At 35.5% G+C, this 17,795-nt stretch overlaps 1 protein-coding gene across 1 annotated transcript in view; it reads right to left on the reverse strand.

Annotated features, from left to right (window-relative positions):
- Positions 1 to 11,851: 11,851 nt before the first annotated feature.
- Positions 11,852 to 17,795, reverse strand: part of LOC132109907 (testican-1-like) — a 242,044-nt gene continuing 236,100 nt past the window's right edge. Inside the window, exons 8-12 of the mRNA XM_059516359.1 lie at positions 15,234 to 15,350; positions 14,395 to 14,616; positions 14,233 to 14,295; positions 14,013 to 14,150; positions 11,852 to 12,868 (exon numbers count right to left, since the gene is read on the reverse strand). Of these exons, the coding sequence (XP_059372342.1) occupies positions 12,672 to 12,868; positions 14,013 to 14,150; positions 14,233 to 14,295; positions 14,395 to 14,616; positions 15,234 to 15,350 (737 nt within the window). The 3' untranslated portion in view covers positions 11,852 to 12,671. The remainder of the gene's footprint in view (positions 12,869 to 14,012; positions 14,151 to 14,232; positions 14,296 to 14,394; positions 14,617 to 15,233; positions 15,351 to 17,795) is intronic.

Here is a 17,795-nt window from a genome sequence, read left to right on the forward strand (position 1 = left end):
CCTCTCAGAGTGACAGTGTGTCTCAGAAGTCAAGATGGGCAGAGGATCACCAATTCCCCCAATGCTGCGGCGAAAAATAGTGGAGCAATATCAGAAAGGAGTTTCTCAGAGAAAAACTGCAAAGAGTTTGAAGTTATCATCATCATAATATCATCAAAAGATTCAGAGAATAGGGAACAATCTCTGTGCGTAAAACCATACTGGATCCCTGTGATCTTCAGCCCTTAGACGTCACTGCATCACATACAGGAAGGATACTGTAATGGAAATCACAACATGGGCTCAGGAATACTGCCAGAAAACATTGTTGGTGAACACAATCCACCGTTGCCGGCTAAAACTTTATAGGTCAAAAAGAAGCCATATCTAAACATGATCCAGAAGCGCAGGCGTTTTCTCTGGGCCAAGGCTCATTTAAAATGGACTTTGGCAAAGAGGAAAACTGTTCTGTGGTCAGATGAATCAAAATTTGAAAAACTGGAAAAATTTGGAAAACTGGGACATGAGGGCCGATTGTTGGTGGGAGGAGTGTGGCCCAGATCAGTCAGGTGATATTTGGGCCAAATCAGGCAAAGATCTGGCAGCATATTATGTGACCCATGATAAACAAGATAAATACAATATTGCATGATAATGGTTAAATGATCACATTCATTTTAATGAAGTGTATTACTGTTAAAATGTAGTCTTTGAAATGGCAAGTCAAAACAGAATGAAACATATACCGGTAATTTAAAAATTAAGCAAATCAGTCAAGTGGATTAAACTGCACTTAATTATAATTGTATTAAATTTTATAATATTATTCTTGGTACAAATAATCTTAGAATCCTTACATGAAAAGAAAAAGAAAGAGCCAGACCACATACTGCATCGATTAAAACATCATGGCTGTATAGAAGAAGGATCCGGGTACTGAATTGGCCAGCCTGCAGTCCAGATCTTTCACCCATAGAAAACATTTGGTGCATCATAAAGAGGAAGATGTGACAAAGAAGATCTAAGACAGTTGAGCAACTAGAAGTCTGTATTAGACAAGAATGGGACAACATTCCTATTCCTAAACTTGAGAAACTTGTCTCCTCAGTCCCCAGACGTTTGCAGACTGTTATAAAAAGAAGAGGGGATGCCACACAGTGGTAAACATGGCCTTGTCCCAACTTTTTTGAGATGTGTTGGTGCCATGAAATTTAAAATCATGTCATCTATGTTGTATTCTGAATAAAATATTGAAATTTGAAACTTCCACATCATTGCATTCTATTTTTTATTCACAATTTGTAGAGTGTCCCAATTTTTTTTTTCATCAATTATGAAATTATTTAAGCAGTTAATCTACAGGACACAATAATGTCATTATTCAATGATAATTCAATTCAGTTCAATATAAGTGTAGCAAAATTAATACATTTTGAAAAATGTAATTTCACAAGCAGCACTACAGATCATAATTCAGCTCAGTTTCGTTCAAATTTAGTTTAAATCGACTTCTGTAAAATACTTCAGTAAATGTTGCAAAATTCATCATTTATTAAACAAACTCAATTACAGATGTAAAGCAGCTCTATGGAGGACAATATAGTCATTATTCAACTCAATTCAGTTTGAATCAGTTGTGTTCAATAAGATTCTCAAGGTGGCAAAATTAATCAGTTATGAAACCGATTCAAATTCAGCTGTAAAACAGCTCTAAAAAAAGAGTCGTTATTAAATAAAATTTAGTTCAAAAACTGTTTATGTTGCGAAATGAATCAATTATGAAGAATTTGCAGCAATAAAGCTGTTCTATAGAAAATTAGTGTCATTATTCAGCTCAGTTTAGTTCAATGCTGATTCTAGTCAGTCCGATGTGTTAATACATTATTTAACTCCGTGTGGATTCAGTTACATAAGGTCACAGTTAGAACTAGATTTGCAGTCGAGACATTATTTTGTAGATGTTCTAAAGAAGTTTCAGAAATGATTCATATCCTTAATTATTTAGTAATTATTTAGTAATTGGTGTCACATCTCTGTGATAAAAGGATTTATGTTTTTCATTCATAAATCCATCATATGCACTGAATCACGGCAGAAGTAGTAGGTCATCCAGATATTTTTTGCCCTCTCTTTCATATGAATTCAGACATACATCTTTTATCACATACAGGTTTTTCTCCTGCTATCTAATAGGGAAGTATGTTATTTCAGATGTAGCCTCAGTTATTTGAGGCCCGTTGACCTCAAGGCCAGATGTTAAAGGTCAGATTGAGTGGTTAACATTTGTTTTATTTATATACAGTGTGTGTGTGAAAAGACCCACAAAGCAGTACAATCTGACGGAACAGAGAAACAGCTCATGGTTGACTCGCCTGAATCTCTCTCTCTCTCTCTCTCACACACACACACACACACACACACACACACACACACACACACACACACACACACACACACACACACGTCTGCCACTGTTCCAGTCTGCTCTAGTTTTCATATGTAGCCATCTGCTATTATAGTTATCACTCGAAAAAGTTATGATTTATGTTTTTTATTTGCAAAAAAACCCCACGCATTTGGATTACAGTTTAAACAAACTAAAACATTTAATATAAGACATATTTGTCAGTCACATATCAATGAAACAGTTCAGATTTCTGCACTTCAAATAAATGCATTGTTTATTTTGAACCATTTGCATTTATTTAATTACTATTCTTTTTTTTTAATGTACACTTTTGCATTAATCTGACCTGTTTCAATGAAGAAAGACTGACAAATATGAGTCACGTTAAATTCATTCGTTTTTGCTAAATCTGCATAATACAGATGCATGGAAATTGTATATGGAATTCAAATACATAAATCTTATCAAAAGTCCTAAACATAAGTACTGCTTGGTGCTTTTATAAATAGTATATGCAACAGTAAAACATTTCTTCCTGGGTTGCATGTTTCATTATTTAGCTTTTGTTTATCAGTAAAGCAGCATGATTATTTGTGAGTGACAGAGGCAGACTGAGTGTATCACTCACACGTACGGCTCGGTTTGGTCTCGTCCAGCTCTCAGAGGATGGTATTTGTCCATCAGGTGGATGTGGATGTGTGTCTGGGTTATTTCAGGGGTGAGAGACGACATCCGCTCGGCTTTCAGGCTTGAGTTCACCATGCCTTCGGTCTGATATAATCCCTCCGGGGACTCCACTCAGTGAATCACATCTTCCAGGAAACTCAATGAAAACTCTTCCTCAACTCCAACACGTCAGCTTTGAGTCGGTTGACAGAGCAGCATGAAATATTAAGCCTGCACAGGCTCGTCTGCTGAACATGTCTGTCATGTAACATGTCTATGAGCTGCTTTAGCTTCAGAGAGGACTCAGTCTGAACTGTGCTGAAAGTTCTTTGCAGTCAGATTTGGAATCATATGAACGCTGATTGTGTTTAGGACTCTTTTTGTTCAGATCTGTTCATTTCTTTAAACACGCATTAAAATTGCTTTCATAAAATATTGACTAGGTGTGCTACAGATACATAAAAAATACATGGCCACTGGTGCCCAGAAATGTAAAATCAAAAAAATGTCAAGGTGCTTGTGGTGAAATGTAAAAAGCTCTTAATAAATTGGGTTAGCCATTAGTTTTAATGATCAAAGCCCTTGGAATGTTTTGATTTTACATTAAAATGCTGTTCAAGCAGGTAATGGACAGATAAGAACATGTTTTAAATTCTTGAATTCAAATGTGAGGTGTTAAGGAAAACATATCTGGGTTGTGTAACCATCCTGAGATTGTAAATGTCTATATATATTATCATCATTAAAAATAATTATATAGAAACTTGTTTCTAAATTGTATTTGTAACTATATGTATAATACTTTTTAATATTTTAACATCAAAACAAACAAACAAGCAAACTTTTTCCCTGGTAAATCAAAGGAAAGAATATTTCTGCCAAATAGTAAAAGTAGTATTCAAAATTCTGCCTTTAAAATATCTAAATGGTATAACCATATTGAGATCATAAAAATTGCTTGCGTTTATTATTATAAAAATAAAAAAATGATAAAAAGTGAAGCAGCTTTTTAAAAATATAAACATTTTAATAAAAAATAAACTGTCTGGTATTTTATAGGCTAAACTGAAAATAACATGAAAAAGGGAAGCAGTCCTAACAACCTGACACATTCATTTTAAACTATAGATTTTCCTGTTTATAATCTCCAACTTCCTTATTTGTCATTGATCTTGTGTGTGTGTGTGTGTGTGTGTGTGTGTGTGTGTGTGTGTGTGTGTGTGTTTCTTCCCTCTTAATCTCCATGAGATCATTCCTGTCACATCTGACAAGAGCTGCGTTATGCTTCAGCTCTGAAATATTAAGTGGATTAATGAAGAATTTAAGAACGTCGGTGTAATAAATATAAATAGGAGTTTTACAGACAGTTGAGATCAGGCTGGTGCATGAAGGCTGGATTTGCCGTGACACTGCTGCAGGCGTATGTGTGTGTGTATGTGTGTGTGTGTGTGTCTTTGTGTGTGTGTGTGTGTGTGAGCGTATTTCAAGCAGCGAAGGTCAAACACGAGGGAAAGCAGAAGTTCAGTGCCTTTTAGGCTTGACTGACAGGCTGAATGAGACCGTTATTCTGCTTTAATATGGCAGTGTGGGAAGAGCAGCACGTCCTCTAGTGGTTAGTGTATCTGATCCGAGTAAGAAACACCTGCCCGTCTTCATCATTAGTGCAGAAAAGCCTCTGAATTTATCTCCTCACAATCCACCTTTCAACATGAATGAGCTCGTGCTAGTTAGTGATATTCACCAAGGAAAAGATTAGCACATGGTTATGACTAGGGATTTTTCCAAACTCCAATTTAAATTTCTAATGAAAATCAGTGTGTGTCCTGCGATATCTAGACACTAGATATCACTCTCATAATGAAAAGCACATTCACACAACCTAAGAAAAATGATTTTGTAAATCATATTTATGATGTTCAAATGATGATCAAATGTCATAATTATGAGATAAAAAACAAAATTATGACAAAAGTTGAAATTCCGAGATAAATATATCTAAATTGAGATAAACTGAAATAATGAGATAAAATGTCATAATTATGACAAAATTTTGAAATTATGAGATAACTCAAATTTATGAGTAAGAAATTTGAAATTATGTAGATAAACTGAAATTATGAAAAAAATATATAGATTAAAATTACACATAATTATAGGATAAAAATCTAAAATTTTAAAGTCAAAAGTTAAAATCAAAACAAGTTAATTATGAGATAAACGTTGAATTTATGATAAAGAGTTTAAGTTATAGGATAGTCATAATTACAACAGTTGAAATCATGAGGTAAGTCAAAATGATAAGATAAAAAGTTTAAATTATAGAGATAATTGAAACTTTGAAATTTAAAACTTGAAATTATGAGATAGTTAAAATTAAATACTACTGTAAGTTGAAATTGAGATCAATTCAGTTATGAGATAAAAAGTCAATTATGACAGTTGTGATACAAAAATTAAAACTTGTGAGATAAACTGTTAATATGAATATACTACATAGATATGAGTTAAAAAGTCAAAATTATAAGATATATAGTCTTAAAAAGATAAACAGAAATTTTAAATTATAGGATAAAAAGTTGAAGAGTCAAAATGAATAGATAAAAGTGGAAATTATGGGGGAAAGTTTCTTGGAAAACAATTTCTTTGTCATTTTCGGCATAATTATTATATAATTATGATATACGTCAAAATTATGATTTACCGGATATTGGACACAAAACTGGAATAAACACAAAAATCAAGTTTTACCTTTTAATTCCATTCATCAAATCTGAATCCCTGTCATATTGGCCCATAATACGGGGAAATAATAGACTAATGCTAACTGCTGTCTCACTCATAGAGGGAACACACGTTCTGGCATGTTGCGGCTAGCCACAATCCCCCTGGAGACCTCTGAAACAGCTCTGTTGTTTTCGGACGGACTCTGAAAGGGGACAAATTGACATGTTGAATGCAGGTATTTTAAGGAGTCCAGATGGTACAAATTTCCATCCTAGCGTCTGTAAATAAACCCAACGGCCGCTGTCAGCTCCAAATTGCTGAGAGTGAGGAGATCCCACTTCAATAAAGATTTCTGGAACAAGAGGAACATTCTAGAATCCCACTGAAACCATACCAGTTAGCACGTCCTAAATGGAGGGAGACGAGAGAAACGAGTGAGAGAGAACGAGTGGGCGACACAGACGCTTAGGAAGAGTGACTGACAAAATAATGGATTTTTCTGCCAGCCTAATGAATTAAAGCATAGAAATCGGGTCTTATGAAATCAATGGGTGAATAAAGCTTATCAAATGAAGACAAAGGAACAGCATCTGCCGTGTCGGCTGGAGATCATTAGCTTTGACGGATGCGTGCCGTTCTGAGGGCGTATCTACGGGAAATAGAGCCTCAGACAACAATCGATAATTTTGACCTTGTAATGTTTAACCAAAATGTCACAAATGGACCTTCTGCTGAAACAGCAGTTAAAAAAAACTGAACTTAAAAGTCAAAATTATAAGATAAAAAGTTAAAATTATGATCTATCCAGTAATTTATCCTGCATGAACAAAACAACAGTGGGAATTGTGATATACTAAATCAAAATTAAGATATAAAGTTGAAATGATAAAATACTTAAGTCCAAATTACGAGATAAAAAGGTGACATCATGCATAAAAAAGCTGAAATTCTGAGATGTAAAGTTTGAATTATGACTTATCCAGTCAATTACCCTGCTTGAACAAAACAACAGTCAAAATTATGATATATTTAATCAAAATTATAAGATAAAAAGTTGAAATTATAAAATACTTAAGTCCAAATTATGAGATAAAAAGGGGACATATTGAGATAAAAAGGCTGAAATGATTATATAAAGGTTCAAATTAAGAGATATAAATTAGAAATGATGTCTTCTCCAGTCATTTACACTGCTTGAACAAAACAACAGTGGAAATTATAAATATACTAAATTGAAATTGAGATATAAAGTTAAAATGATAAAATACATAAATCCAAAATATGAGATAAAAAGGCGACATTATGAGATAGAAAGTCATAATGACATATAGGTTCAAATTATGAGATATAAAGTTGAAATTATGAATTCTCCAAGCATTTATACAACAGGGAAATTTGAAAATACTAATCAAAAGTATGAGATATAAAGTTGAAATTTATATCTAATACACTTTTGAAAGCCACCCGCACTCTCATCCATCAAAAACCAATCAGCTGATGCACAGAACCAAGTCCTGCCCTACATTTTATTTTTAGAAAATGGATATAGATCACAATATGGAAGAAACTATTTGCTGCTACTTCATTTTCTGTGTGACTTTAAATGCACAAATCTGGGCCAAATATTTGTTGACACCATTTCAGATATTCAAAAACTGTTTCAGTTTTTGCGATCAGTTTCCTACAAATACACACAAGCAGAAAATAGCTTCAAAGATGGAGAAGAACTGGACGAGGACAAACTCCAGTTTTATTCAGACAAACAATTTCTCAAGGAACCATTTTACAGCTAAAAATAAAAATAAAAAAGGAAGAGAAAGAAAGAGAGAAAAAAAGAGAGAGAAACCAAATAAACCAAACAGAGCAAACAAATCAGCCCAGAACAAGAACATTCCACTGGGACTCTCGATCAGGAGGGGAAATGACGGGAAAACACCAGAACAGAGAGAAATCACCGAAGTGGTGCCGGCATTCGGCCGGAGAATCTGCAACACGTCTGATGTTACTCGGGCTCACTTTTCAGATCTGATCCAGAACAGGCCATTTTTGAGATCACAGACCACGTGCACTGAACTCAAAAATCTCCTGTTTTGTAGTTTAGTGATTTTTGAGCACATCTATAATGTATAAAATACACTCTTAAAAATAAAAATCTCAAAGGGCGGTTTCACAGCGAAGCCATAGAAGAACAATTTTTGGTTTCTCAAAGCACCTTTAAGTAAATATTCTTTTGAAAAACCTTTAACATCCATGGAACCTTCCATAGACGTTAAAGGTTCTCCACTGAACCATCAATGCCAATATAGAACTTTTAAGAGTTTTTTAAGAGTTTAGAATGTTTCATTTCAATAATTTAATTTCACCTCATTCTCAGTCATTAAATCTGATCAGCCACCTAGCTATCAGTTTTGGCTGTTAAAAACCCACATTGGCTCAGATTGAACAGTGAATCCGGTGCGAACAGCGGCACTGTGACGGTGGAGAGAGAGAGAGAGAGAGAGAGAGAGAGAGAGAGACACGGGGGGTCTGTACACTGAACTCAGGACCACAGGAGGGTTTTTACACATCCAGACTCAGGCAAGGCAAACGGACGAAGCCACATGACGTCATTAATTACATCTCCAGTTGAACATTCAGCATTTTTCTTGTTTTTTACACATTAATTATTGTCTTTACAGAGTAAAAAATATAGAGAATTAACAAAGGAAACTCTTGCAAATATGGCCATCGACTGTTTCATCTGTAGCTGCAGGTGTGAGCGGTCAGATCGCCTGTGTATGTGTGTGTGTATGTGTATATGTGTGTGTGTGTGTGTGTGTGTGTGTGTTTGCGGTAAAATATGTGAAAACATCTTGACAAAGCTTTTCTTGCACCTTTGTACAGGAGCGAAGCAGGCGTAGGCGGGATGGGCCGGGGGAAGTTTACAATTGCAGGCCAGGCATCAGAAACACAGCAGCACTAGAGGAGGGGAGAGGTCACCTCAAAGGTCAAAGGTCATTGTTATCATCAGAAGTCCATGATGCAGTTCTACAGAGATCAGATCGGTGTGTGTGTGTGTGTGTGTGTGTGTGTGTGTGTGTGTGTGTGTGTGTGTGTGTGTGATGCTCTCAGCTTATCATGACAACAACTGATTTCATCTGAGAATGTGATCAATAAACAGAGAGAGAGAGAGAGAGAGAGAGAGAGAATGAAAGGATGGATATCCTGTAGCTCATATTTCAGGATAGGGCTGCATGATTAAACAAAATAAAACCAAAATCCCAATATGGCTTAGTTTAAATCAAAAAGGCTGTGACTGAATTAAAAATATAAACGTGCTGTATATTTCAGAGTGAAGTGTGACGCTGTGTTCGTTTACACGTGAGCAGCTCAAAAAACGTCTTCCTGCCAAAATAAAAGCTTTGAAGTTTAATTTGTAAAAATGAACAAAATAAGAAATCCATAAACAGCAATGTAATTTTTATAGTTGATATTATTTATAACAATATAATAGTATTAATAATATTATTTTCTTAAATATGCTATTTACTGTTCTACACTGAAATATTATTTAATATTGCATTCATTTAATACTGTATTTAACATTTCATAAATATTTGAAATCGTGCAGCCCTGTTTTAGGGTATCTTAAAAAAACAGAAACCGTGTGTTGTTCCAAACCTGAAAGATTTTGTCTTCCCACAGCTCTCAAATCTCTCCAATTACATGAAAACTAACAGCGTCTGTTGTTATATATCATGTTTTAAACACATTTAATAAAATACAAATGAGATTCTAGAAGTGCATTTCTTAAACGCAATAGAAATGCAATTCCTCTTAGAGAAAAGTTCTTAAACATCCATTTTATCTCCATTTTATCTCCATTTTTTCACTATAAAGAACCTTTTGTGGAATAGATGTTCTTTGTGGAACCTTTGATGTCAATAAAGAACCTTTCATTTCAAGACTGTATGATGCTTTTATGTTTTATTTTATTTATTTATTTACGTGTGTGCTATTTTGTTTAGTCAGCTTTCTCTGTAATGTATGAAAGCAGTGGAATCTTTCTTCAAAAACCTGTTCATACTGGTTTAGAACAACATCAGTGTCAGTAAATGATTTCTGCCTGATTATTCACTCCTCTTAATCTATTAAATGTATCTCCTACTCCAAGCTAAACCACCATTTAAATGGGAATGAAAAGGTTCAGTGGGGAACACAGGAAAAAAGAATAGAATAAAAAGGTGTTAGGAAGCCATAAGCCCATCAGTTCGTTCCTCTGTTACCCATAATCCCTCAGGAGCACCCAGAAACTTCCCCTCTGGGTGCAAAATGCCTGGTAAAATCCATCTGCAGTGGTGTCTATGATCACGGAGCGAGACGTCTCCTTCTGCGGAGTACTCACCGCTGACATGAGCGGGAAAAGACATGCCAGAAAGCTGAGAAACGAGTGTGTGAATATAGTCAGAGGAACAGAACTAAGCTGCTGTGATCTGATATCAGCACTAAACTCTTCTGCAGTGTTTGTGTTCATCCGATCCGGTCTAACAGCGGTGCATCACCAGTTCCTTCTCTAAAGGAGCCGAGCGGGGAATTGCGCAAATGCTGAGCAAGTGAGATCAAAAAAAAAAAAGTGAAATTCAGAACTGTATGCAAATTAAAAGCGTGTGCTTATAAAACTGTTTAAGCTTGACATATCCATCTATTTTGATCAAATGACGAATGCAGAATGAGATGAAGATTCGAGGCGGACGTGACTCCAGGGCCTAGAGTCTCACGGATACGCTAACGACGGCAAATTCATCTGCAGACAGCCGTCACGCTGTTTCATTCGCCTTCTGTTTTTCAGCGAGAGGAAGCTTTCGTTAATGGTTTGAAAAGGTCAGGCTGACGAGCCGTTTGATCACTTCTGAATTCTGTCAAGCCGAAACTCTCCAGCTTCAGCGAACGGATCACACAGAGAGCCGACGCAAAGGTCACGATCTACTTAAACACTGCGAGACGGTGAAAGAAAAACGGAACAAAACAGAATGAAGGACTCTGAAATGAAATCATCAGCTGAAGACAACAAACAAATGATAATATCAGGTTCACGGTCGGCGTGCTCAAAGCTGCGCTCACATCACGTCACAATTACTGCAATTACCAGATTCTGTTCACACGCTTGGACACAGATGGTATTTCTCACTATGGCATCCCTGAAAGTAAATACATGAATTTATGCTCAGATTCCTTTGCAAAGATTTGAAAAACAAAGAAAAGGCTCCAGGCGAAACTGCAATAAAATGAAATTATATCAAGCAAGCAGTCAAATAACTTTAGTCATTTCAGTTGTTTTACATGATGTCACAATAGTAAACACTGCAAAAAGTGCTGTTCTTCCTCAGTATTTTTATCTTGTTTTCCAGTATAACATCTTTAAATCAATTTATATGAACTTCAAATCCAAAATGACACATTGTCTTGTTTTCTAAGATTTTTATGCTAAGATTTGAAAAGGTTTAGAAGTTTATGCTTAAAACAAGAACAACTATCTGCTAATGGGATTTTGCAGATATTTGTTCTTGTTTTCAGCAGAAACTCACTTAGAGTCTTGTTTTTAGACATATCTAGCTAAATTAAGTGAGTTTATCCTTAAAAAAAGAACAAATGTCATTAGGGTCAGAAAAATAATCTTGAAGGCAAGTTCATTAAAATGAAGATTATTTTTCTGACTCCACAACTAACTGAAATTAAGTAAAAAGTACTAAAATAAAAAGCTAGGTCGAAATAAATAATATGAATTATTCATTTATTTCAAAATGTAAAAAGATTAATTATAAAAAATAAAAATGAAAAATAAAAATGACTAAAACCATTAGAATTTTTTTTTTTTCGAAAATTGACATTAAGCAAATATAAATGTTTTATTGGCAACTGAAATAAAATTTGTGCTATAAAACAAGACAAAAATACTGAGGAAGAGCAGCACTTTTTGCAATGGAGTTCATCTATAAGTTCACAGTCGCATGCATGGGATTTGCTACTTATAATTACAGTAATTGTGAACTGACGTGAAAGCAGCATAAAGCCAAGCACACACAACCCGACTGAAGCTCATTGTTCTGTGCACATTTACACCGTTTATTGTTGTTTTTGTGCACATTATGCTCAACTAATCACAGTCTACATGCATTAATTACAAGATCATCCTGCACAAACTCTCCTCATTCTCACACAATATGGGCTTTCAGGTCATTTTTGCATGGATTTAGCATGCAACAAAAAATTCAAAGAAATCAAAAAAATGCACGAGCCAGTGCTTTGGGAGAAATTCACAATTTTCTTTCTCATGCAATCTCATTACCTTGTTGCTCTTTTCTCAGATTTGAGATTTTAACTAATATTGTAGTTGTAAGGTGTCTCACACAGAACCAACATTAAAGCTGTAAGTTCACTACAATCCGCAGCCTCTTGTGGCAGATTTAAAACATGAAAGCGCGATGAGCTTCGGTCTTGTAGTGTGCGTTTGGCTTAAGCCCACCTGATCCTTGCCCTCGAAGGTCTCAGACGTCGTCTCCTGCATTCAGCAGTGGCGTTCATGCATATCACCACTGAGAATGAACCCTTTAAAAAGATCCTATGTAGAACTGGTATGAAGCCCCCGAAATGCTGAACAATCTCGTCATGCACGTCTACCGTCTAGAGCCGGTCTAGAATACGCAAGAGCGATCCAGGAGAGTTTGAACGAGGGAAAACAGAGGACAGAACATGAAGAGGCGGCTGAGGAAAGAGAGAAAGAGAGAATGAGAAGGACAAGTTTAGATCCAGAATGAGAAGAAGGGGGCGTGTCTGAGGGGGCGGAGCTAGAATGGCTTCAGAACTGTGCATTTTAACATGGGTCCCTGGTTAATTAGCGGAAGATGGGTGGGCGGAGCTACCAAACGTAGCCCATCTCGTCGTCCTCTGCGTCTTCATCGTCCTCGATCGCCCCGCGGGGGTGGAGTCGACCCCGCCTCTCTTTCTGTCGGCCCCGCCCACGCTGTGGAGACTCCTCCTCCTGATCATCCAGTAGAATCACAGCGCCACCGCCGCCGCTGCCGCCGAAATCTCCAGAAGTCTCCTGATCCTCCTCTACAGAGGCAGATGAAAGGGAAGGTGTCAGGCGGATAGACAGCGGGTGCACGTGTGTGTTCTGAGAAGATCATTTATTATATATAAAATATGATATTTTATACATTTTGAACGAGAACTCAAGAAACACTGTTGAATAATGCAGCTTCAGATGTAAGAGTTTGCTGCAGGAATCAAAATGTGTGTGTGTATATATCAGTGTTGACTAAAACTAAAATTAAAAATGTTTCCAAAGTTAGTTAAATTTAAATATAAATATTAGATGAAAAACTTAAACTTGAAAACAAAATTTATGAAAATTCGAAATGTAGCCTTGGCAACTAACTGAAATAAAAACAAACAACATTTCTGTATAAATATTAAAAATATACACAAAATAAAATTACCAAATTATTAAAAGTCTTCAGTAATTTATATATATATATATATATATATATATATATATATATATATATATATATATATATATATATATATATATATATATATATATATATATATATATATATATATATAAGCTATACAGAAATATAAAAAATTATGAAATCACAAACACAACAAAAGCACAAAAACCCATTGAAACCCATTGAAAATCATTTTCAGTAAACTAATTAAAGCTATATATATATATATATATATATATATATATATATATATATATATATAATACAAATGTAAACTGAAATAAAACTAAAATTAAATAAAATATAAATATAAAAGCAAGCATAAAATGTTGCTTTGGTAAGTGGGTGAAAATAAAATAAAATTCAAGTACTAAAATCAGTAAAATTTAAATAGAAATATAGCCATACAGAAAAAAAAAGAAAAAGGCAAAACCACAAAATAATTACTGAAAATAACTGAAATTAAATCTGAAAATAAAATATAAAAATAAAAGATAATTTAAAATATTAATGAGTATGTAAAGCTATGATCCACATTTTAAAAAAAGTCTTCTTTTAAAGTTATTTTTTACAATCATCAGTGTGTGATTATAAAACAGTGTGAAGTAATTAAATAGATCGATGCCCCCAAAATAAAATATTAAGTGACAAAAGAGCGAGGTGCAAATAGCTATGTGAACTATGAATAAATGCAGTAGATAATCCTAAAACGAGACTGATGTGTGTTTTGGAGTCTGTACCACAGGTAGGGTTTCCCTGTCTGCGGGATCCTGCGATCTCATTGCCGTATTTGTCGACACACCAGCACTGACCGCTGCTGCCATGACACTGAGTGGCCTTAAAATACCCGTCTTCAGAACAGCGCGGCACATACGCCCCTGCACACACACACACAATTACAAGTCATTTCATGCTGGATTCAGGGGGAGGAGCTAACAGCTGTTCATCAAATCCACCCACCAATCAGAGTCTTCCTCCGGCTCTGAGAATGAATCCTGTTCATCTCGTTCTGACATGGCATCCCTGGAGAAACACATTTAACAGTTTTTTCTAATTCAAGTTATGCCTAGCTCCCCACTGTGAAATACTCCTCATGTTTTTGTCTAATGTCATATAACTCACCGTCAGGTTTCTGGAAACAGTAGCACCACTCGTTGTTGGACAGTTTTCCGTCTTTGAAGGAGTCGCAGGAGTTGAACAGTGGCCGCATGCACAGCTCGTATTTGTCAAGGTAAATGGCACTGAGCTCTGATTGGTCGAGCAGAAGGTCGTAATTCATGTCCAGCTTGTTGAACATCCACCCGAGAGAATCTTTACAGATGGGCAAAATACTGGTGTCAAAACCTACAGAGAGACAGAGAGAGAGAGAGAGAGAGAGAGAGACAGAGAGAGAGAGACAGAGAGAGACAGAGAGAGAGAGAGAGAGAGAGACGCTCAGGTTCACACTGGTGCACTAAAGTGTTATGTTAAATAAATACGTAAGAAACTAAATAAAATAAATGATCTTCTTTGAGTAATATTGATTGGTTTTAACACTAAAATAAAATAAAAAGTTACATTAAAATTATGAATATGTTTTGGAAATTAGAAATGTTGCCTATGCAATAAACTGAAATAAGTTTAAGTTAAAGTAAAAAACGTACTAGAACTACAATAAAAACAAAGGTATACAGAAATATATAAAGTAAAAACTAAATAAAATCTAATAAAAATGAGAACATAAAAAAATATAATAATAAGAATAATATATAATGCTTTTAATTCACTTGTGTGTGTTCTAAAATCTACTTGCATGTTTGACACATAATAGTAGACAAATTCTGTTTCAGTATGATTTTTTTGTTATTTTAAAATCAATGAATATATATATATATATATATATATATATAGATGGTGGACGGAAAATCCAGAATAAAGTGGTAGTGACCCTGAGCTTGATCTGGACAGACAAACACACTTACGTCCTTGTGCAGTGTCACTCGTGGTGCTCTTAAGGTCTCTGTTGGCGTCCGTGTGCAAAACCCCAAACCAGTCTTTGAGTCTGGATGCTAAACTTTTCAAATCAGCATCGCTGCAGCCTACAGAAACACACAGACACACATTTAAATGAGCAAGTCTGTGAGCTGATGATATATTTATCTGTCTGACTTCACAATAGTTGTGCGGGAGACACACACTGAGGAACTCTGATTACATTCAGCTCTCCGAACAATGCTGGTTTCTATTTACAAACTATTTCCAGTCCCTGAACAGAGAGACTCAGCAGACACAGGTCAGAGATCAGAAGAACATTTCTCCTTCACGGCTCTGGAAACTGAATGGAGTTAACTTCTATTGTCAATAAAATACGTTTCACCTAAAATTCCAGACCTAAATGAATAACTTGTCATCTAGTTAGAGTCTAGAGCTATAAACTGAATGTAGAGCAGCTGAAATCATCTGTTCATATTGAGATCTCATTGCTATCTAGAAGAAATAACTCAAGCTCTCATTCGTGATTCTTCTGTTATTATGAAGTGTGTGAGTGATTGGAACAGCAGGAAGCCTCAGCGGAATAAAATCAAGGGCTTTATTCGGAGGGTAATTGTTTTTTTGTGATGGTTTAAGGTAATTTCAGCTCTTACTTCTGCTAGTCTGTGATTTTATTGCCGTCTGAATCGGAAATGTCAGTGATTTTCTCCTAAAAGCCCAGGAGATCATTCCAGACCGAATATGCTAGTGTTTCTGACAAGCATTGAGGTCGCATGTTAAATTAATTCTCATCTGAATTGACATTGAAGAGCGCCGTAGGGCGGCTGTTTGACACTTTCACTGTAACGAGAATGTGAGTTTTTGCCGTAATGGGGGCTTGTTTCAGAGAATTGCTCCAAATGAACTACATGAATAAAATGATGTTGTTTCCTCAATGTGATTTGCCACGCTGGAATAAGGTCACGTGACTCCCTGTGAATTAATTGACATTTGAATGTTTTACCACGAAAAGAACAATTCAGAACGTATATATATATATATATATATATATATATATATATATATATATATATATATATATATATATATATATATATTTATTATATATACATAATAAATATACACAGTATAAACACATGTATTATGTAAACTAAAACTTTTATTTTGGATGCAATTAATCCCAATTAATCGCTTGAAAGTACTAAATTAATATAAAAATATATTTACTAAAATGAATATAAAAAGATAATATAATATAACTGAATTTACAGCTAGAAATAAAAGCTTATTAGTAAGCCAGAAACATAACAAACATCAAGGAGAAAACTGACAAAGATCTATCCATACAAACACATTTATTTACATTTTTTAAAAGATGATTTAAAACCAAAAGCCAAAGCTGAAGCAACAGCTCAATTGACTCTATTGATGCAAAGGAGGCGATTTAATTTTAAATGCAAAGTCTTGTTTTGTTGGTCTATATTCTTACAGCACTGTAACACACGCACACACACATATGCTACTCTGTATAATCCTGTATCTCTATATCCGAGAGTGTTGGATTATTTTGGTAGCTGTGTGAATCACACCTTTGAGCAGGATCCAGATAACACTGCAGTGTAATTCCTCTATTCTGCTGATATATCTGTGCTATGATACATTGCATCATATCTCTGTGTGAGTGTCTGTATTGCAATCATGACTCTGGTTTACACTACTCATAAAGCAGCAGAAACACACTGTGCCAGTGGGGAGGATTATGGAGATTACCTTTAGCATGTGTCTCTCTGTGTGTGCGTGGCCAGTAAACACGCTGGACTGGGAAAACATTAACAAGTGTTGATTTTATTTTCAGAAATAGCTGAAGATTAACCAGCTGACTGAAACTCTTTGAGACTGTTGAAACGGCGACTGCAGTAAATCTATGAAACAGCTGAGACGAAAATCTGCGAGATGACACACTTCACCTCTACAGACGAGTGTGCTTGACTGCAGTCATCTGACAAAGATTTTCATGAAGGAGGAGGAAGTGCAGTAAAGGCTTTGATGGTGCAGTAAAGCACCATGAAGTGCTGTATAACGGATCTCGTTACTGTGGCGACTGATGGGTGTTGTGTACGCACTCTTATGAGCCTGTAATGTAATTAACCTACACAGAGATAAACCCTAATGAAACGACACGTGCTGCAGCTTAACCAGAGACAGACACACAGCTCTGCTGCCAACGCCTGCCAAAGTCTCCAAACAATAGACCAGCTCTGAACACACACAATGTGCTTTCACACTGCTGCACTTACAGAGAGGACCTCAGTGAAAGCATCTTCTTACACAGAACAAGCGCGGGTTTAACTTTAGTATAAAAGTGGAAGTCTGCAGGAGTCGACCTGAAGTGTTTAAAGTGCAATAATTCAGCTGAATTGTGTTGTTATAGTTTTGTGACAGAAACATGTCACTTCTATTTCCACGAACATCAGCGCAAAGCTGCAAACTGGAAATTGGCAAGTGTCAGGAGGGAAATGGCTTTTCAGAATAAGCCACCTGACTGATGAGCT

This window comes from Carassius carassius, chromosome 29, assembly GCF_963082965.1.
Source record: "Carassius carassius chromosome 29, fCarCar2.1, whole genome shotgun sequence".
Classification (NCBI taxonomy): domain Eukaryota; kingdom Metazoa; phylum Chordata; class Actinopteri; order Cypriniformes; family Cyprinidae; genus Carassius; species Carassius carassius.